The sequence below is a fragment of the Eimeria tenella genome, genomic scaffold, assembly GCF_000499545.2.
Source record: "Eimeria tenella Houghton genomic scaffold, Eth_scaff714, whole genome shotgun sequence".
In the NCBI taxonomy this organism is placed as follows: domain Eukaryota; phylum Apicomplexa; class Conoidasida; order Eucoccidiorida; family Eimeriidae; genus Eimeria; species Eimeria tenella.
Window position 1 is genome coordinate 322 of NW_013545835.1, and position 5,254 is coordinate 5,575.

The following is a 5,254-nucleotide window of genomic DNA, read 5'->3' on the forward strand; positions in this document are numbered from 1 at the left end:
CTTTTGTCCCCTTTTCTCTGGGGCTTCTTTGCTGCTGCTGCTGCTGCTGCTGACGCCGAGAGGGCTAGCAGCAAGCCGGCAGCGTGCATGCATATTGTCTTTAAAGTTGTGTCTTCAGACTAAACAAATTCTAAAAACTTAATTTGTTTATCTGCACTGCCACAAACTCAATTTAGAAGTAAGTGAAAATAAATAAAATGCGTTTAATTAAATAAATACCCTTTTCCTTTTTGCATGCATTTTATTTCATTTTGCAAAAGAAACATTTTACTTTTTCTTCGTTGCAGGTGTTTGCTGCTCAGGTGTACGTACACCTGGCAATGCATGCGCATGCAAAAAATAAAAACGAAAAAATTAAATTTAAAATTTTGCATTTTTAAAAGATTGCAAATGAAGAAAAGCGGAAAATATAAAAGAGGCTTTTAATGGCATTTTAAAAATGTTTTTTCTGCTTCTTTGCTGCAAAGCATGCAAAGAAATGTTTTAAAAAGAAATACTTTTTTGAAATTCAAAGATCCATTTTAAATGCACTAAACAACTTTTTGCATTTTTACATTTAATTCAATTCAGCCAATTTTAAATTAATACATTTTATCTGATATTCATGCTTATCTCCTTCCTGCTGCTGCTGCTGCTGCTGCTGCTGCTGCCGATTATGATAGGAAGGCTGCGACTCTGCACACAACAGCAGCCGCTACAGCTGTAGGCGAGCTACGATAAAAAACCCTAGTTTAGGGTTTAGGGTTTGAGAAGGCATTGCTGCAGCACCCGGGCTAGAAGATGCCGCAGCTCCAGCTCGCTGCTCCTGTTCGACTTGTGCTGGAGCAGCAGCAGGACCAGCTGCTACTGCTGCTGCCTGTGCTGCTGCTGCTGTTGCTGCTGCCTGTCCTGCTGCTGCTGCTGTTGCCTGCGCTGCTGCTGCTGCAGCGCTCGCTGCTGCAGGCTGTGTTGCTACGCCAATATCAGCAGCTACTACTGAAACCCTAAACCCTAAACCCTAAACTAATCATTCATTCTAAAGCCTCGCCTCGCTTTCCTAAACCCTAGACCGCCGACTCATTCGCTAGTAGCTAAACCCTCGCCTCGACTTCGTAACCCTAAACCCTCGCAAACCCTTAAATTGATTTATTTTTCATTTATTGTCTTTATCATTTAAATTAATTTACTTTTATTTATTTATTTTGTCTATTTTATTGGGAGGGCGGAGAAGGCCAGAGCAACAGCCCCCAGCCACGCTTGCGAGCAGCGGCCACTCAAAACCCTGATTTAGGGTTTGGGGTTTAGGGTTTGGCGTTTAGGCTTTTGGAATCTGCGACAAAAATAAAGCTCATGGTGAGACAAAACACTAATGAATGAGGGTTTAGGGTTTATCTGCCTAGCAAAGGACCAGCCCAGCCCCTTGTCGGGGGTGGGGCCCCTGGGCGCTAAACCCTGAACCCTAAACCCTAAACCCTAAACCCTAAACCCTACACCTTAAACCACAAACCCTAAACCCGAACCTTCATTTTTTTTTGCGGTTGCTTCTTCAGTGTAGACAGGGCATTCGGCGTTTCGCCGCCAAATGTCTCTGTCTCCTCACTAGCTCCCAACGCGTAAACCCTAAACCCTAAACCCTAAACCCTAAACCCTAAACCCTAAGATGACAGAGGCACTGGCAAAAGCCGTGCTGCGGGGAGATGCGGATGCAGTCAAGAGACTGCTGGAGGAGGGGGCGGATCCCTCAGCGCTCAACAAGAAGGGCAGTGAGACAGAGCAGCAGCAGCAGCAGCAGCAGCATCTGCAGCAGCAGCAGCAGCAATCGAGACAGCAGGAGTCAGCAGCAGCTGCAGCAGGGAGGAGCTGGGGAGAGAGGCTCGGGAGACAGGGACACACCATCAACAGCAGCAGAAAATGCGTCTTCTTTGCCCTAATTCCTCTTGCTGCTGCTGCTGCTGCTTTTGCTGCTGCTGCTGCTGCTGCTTCTCTGCAGTGTCTGCGCTGCACATTGCTGCTCGAGAGGGTGACCCAGACGTTTTGGCAGTGGTGCTGGAGTCCCCTGCTGTTTTTATCAATGCTCCAGATGTGAGTTGCTGCTGCTGCTGCTGCAGCGGCTGCTGCTGCTGCTGCTGCCTCGCTGCTGCTGCCCTTGCTGCTGCTGCTTCTGTTTAAGCTTGCTTGGTGCAGCAGAGCGCTGGGGGGCGGGAAGGGGAAGCGCAGGCCGTAGGATCTGCTGCTGTTGGCCCTGGTGTTGCTGCTGCTGATCCTGCTGCTGCTGCTGGTGCTGCTGTGCTAGAGCTGCAGCAGCAGTTGCTGCTGCTGTTGCTGCTCTTGTGCTGCAGAGAGACAGCGGGTTTACTGCTCTTCTGCATGCGGTCGCGGGCTGCCGAGGAGACCCGGCAATCGTTAGACAAGGTTTGTTGCTGCTGGAGCTGCTGCTGCAGCTGCTGCTGCAGCTGCTGCTGCTGCAGCTGCTGCTTTTGATTTTGCTGCTACTCTTTCGCTGCTGCAGCGACGTCAGAAGCAGCTTCTGCAGCAGCAGCTGCTGCAGCCTTGCATGTGCTGCCAGCTAACGGACTCCCGCATAAGCAGCAGCTGGCAGCAGCAGCTGTGCAGCTGTAGCCACTCTTGAAGCAACAGCAGCAGCAGCACCTGCTGCAGCTGCTGCTGCTACTGCTGCTGCTGCACGTGCTACTGAAGTTGCTGCTGCTGCAGCTGCCATTGCTGCTGCTTCTACAGCCGCCACTGCTGCAGCTGCTTTGCTGTTGCTGCTGTTACTGCAGGTTCTACTGTTGTTGGTGCAGCTGCCAGTGCTCCAGCTGCTGCTGCTGCTGCTGCTGCTTCAGCCGGATCGTGTTTGTGCTGCTGCGGCTTCCTTTTCAGTTTTGAGTGTCAAGGGCTGCGACATCGCAGCAGCAGACAAAGAGAAAAACAATGTGCGTTTGCTGCAGCAGCTGCTGCTTTGTCTGCTGCTGCTGCTGCTGCCGCCGCCGCCGCTCGTCTAGCCTGCTGTCAGCTGCTGCTTCGCTGCGTCTGTTTGCTGCTGCAGGCGCTGCACTTGGCTGCCAGTGGGCTTGCTTCCGCTCCCGGCTTCACTGCTGCTGCTGCTGGAGTTGCTGCTGCTGCAGTTGCTGCTGCTACCCTCCATTAGAGGCTGTTGCTGATGCACCTTGTGCTGCTGTTGCTGCTGCTGCTGTTGCTGCTGCTGCTGCTGTTGCTGCTGCTGCAGCGCTTGGCCAGACAGAGGTTGTGGCCTTGCTGCTCAATAGAAGCGCTCCTCGCGAAGCAACAAACGCTGCCGGCGGTGCGTTACTGCTGCCGCTGCTGCTGTTACTGCTGGTGCTGCTGCTGCTGCTGCTGCTGCTGCTGCATAGCCACAAGTTTTCCGCCGGTGCAGTCTGCTCTCCCTCGTCGCTTCTGTTGCTGCCGCTGGGGCCCGTCGCGGCGTAGCTGCAGCTGATCAGTTGCTGCTGCTGCTGCTGCTGCTGCTGCTTTTGCGCAGACACTGCGTTCCACTTGGCTCTCAAAGAGGGAAATGAAGAAACTGCGTTGCTGCTGCTGCAGCGGGGGGCCTCGCCCAACGCCAAAGACGCGCAGGGCTGCACACCACTGTCAGTCCAACAGCAGCAGCAGCAGCAGCAGCAGCAGCAGCAGCGGCTTTCGCTGCTGCTGCTATTGTTGCTTTAGTAGCACAAGTAGCGCTGAAAGTAGCCGTGGCAGCAGCAGCAGCAGCGATGGCAGGAGACTAATTGCGTTCGTTTGCACTGGCACCGCGACAGACGGCAGCCGAGGCAGCAGCAGCAGCAGCAGCAACAGCGGCGTGTGTTTGCTGCTGCAGTCACCTCGCACTGGCCAACCGGCTGCTTGCTGCTGCTCTGGAAATCCTGAAAAGCAAAAAGCTGGATATTGAAGCCTGCGCAGACCACGAGGGCAACACGCCGATGCATGTTGCTGCTGAGGAGGTCTGTTGCTGCTGCTGCTGCTGCTGCTCTTTCTGCTTCTGCTGGCGCTGCTGCTCCTGCCCTCGCGGGTATTGGTGTAGCTGGTACGGCTGTTGCTTGCTGCAGAGGAGGTTGCTGCTGCTGCTGCTGTTGTTGCTCTTCGTATTGCTGCTGCTGCTGCTTTCTTGGACTGCAGCAGCTGCGGCTGCTCAGACGTTTCTTTTGGCCCTTGCTGCCGCCCCCCTTGCTGATGTGCACTGTGGATTGGCGATTGCTGCTGCTGCTGCTACTGCTGCTGCTGCTGCTGCAGGGCTTGAGCAGCATTATGAAGGCCCTTGAAGAGCGGGGCTTCTCTATGGAGACACCTAACTTGGCAGGTATGCAGCAGCAGAAATGCAACAGAAAGCGCAGCAGCAGCAGCAGCAGCAAATGCAGCAACAGCAGCAACAGCATTCCCTTGTGTTCAGGTGTGACCCCTGCGGCAATTATTGAAATGCGGAAGCGTCAGCAAGAAGTGAGCTTATGGAGCTTCTTGCTGATGCTGCTGCTGCTGCTGTTGCTGTTGCATCTGCTGCTGCCTTAGCTGCTGAGATTGCTGTTGCTGCCTGAGTGCTGCTGCTGCCGTCTTTGCCTTGCTGCAGCAGGTACTATTGCTGCTGCTGCTGCTGTCAGCTCTGTGAATTTCGTAGGAGGAGGAAGAGAAGAGGCGTGCTGCTCTCCTGGTGCTTCCCCGAAGCAGCAGCAGCAGCAGCAGCAGCAGGCGTAGCAGCAGCAGCACGGGACGCAGCAGCAGCAAATCCTCCTGCGCTGCGCCGCCGGCAGCAATTACAGCTGTTCAGCAGAAGCAAAAGCGACGCAGTTGCTGCCTGCAGCCCCTACTCGGCGCATGCATCCTGGATTAACTTTGCTGCTGCTGCTGCTGCTGCTGCTGCAGGAGAGGGGAGAGCGTAAACGGCAGCAAGCAGCAGCAGCAATGCAGCAGACTGAAGTGACGGCCTTCTGTGCTGCTGCTGATTTGTCGGAAGCAATCCAGGAAATGTTCTATAGGAAAAGATTCATTTACGTCGATGAGGCTTTTCTAACACTTGATGTAATCTGCTGCTGCTGCTGCAAGTGCTACTGCTGCAGGCGGTGCTGCTTTTGCTGCGGCTGCAAGTGGCGGTGGTGGTGCCGCTTCTGGAATTGTTGCTATTGCTGCTGCAGATGGTGCTGCTGCTACTGCAGCGGGTGCTTTGCTGCTCTGCTCTTGTGGACACTGCTGCTGCTGATGCTGCTGCTGCTGCTGCTGCTGCTGCTGCTGCAGGAGGCAACTCTGCGCAAGATGGGGCTGAGTGCCA

General features: G+C 54.0%; 2 protein-coding genes across 2 annotated transcripts; one reads left to right on the forward strand and one right to left on the reverse strand.

The window, feature by feature from the left end:
• Positions 1 to 1,639: 1,639 nt before the first annotated feature.
• Positions 1,640 to 1,910, forward strand: ETH_00009320 (uncharacterized protein; the record flags this gene model as incomplete). Its single annotated transcript, XM_013380566.1, has 2 exons — positions 1,640 to 1,742; positions 1,804 to 1,910. 2 exons carry the CDS (start codon positions 1,640 to 1,642, stop codon positions 1,908 to 1,910), a joined length of 210 nt encoding a protein of 69 aa, XP_013236020.1.
• Positions 1,911 to 3,113: 1,203 nt separating this feature from the next.
• On the reverse strand, positions 3,114 to 4,241 carry ETH_00009325 (uncharacterized protein; the record flags this gene model as incomplete). Its single annotated transcript, XM_013380567.1, has 2 exons — positions 3,114 to 3,575; positions 3,819 to 4,241. 2 exons carry the CDS (start codon positions 4,239 to 4,241, stop codon positions 3,114 to 3,116), a joined length of 885 nt encoding a protein of 294 aa, XP_013236021.1.
• Between the last annotated feature and the right edge of the window lie 1,013 nt (positions 4,242 to 5,254).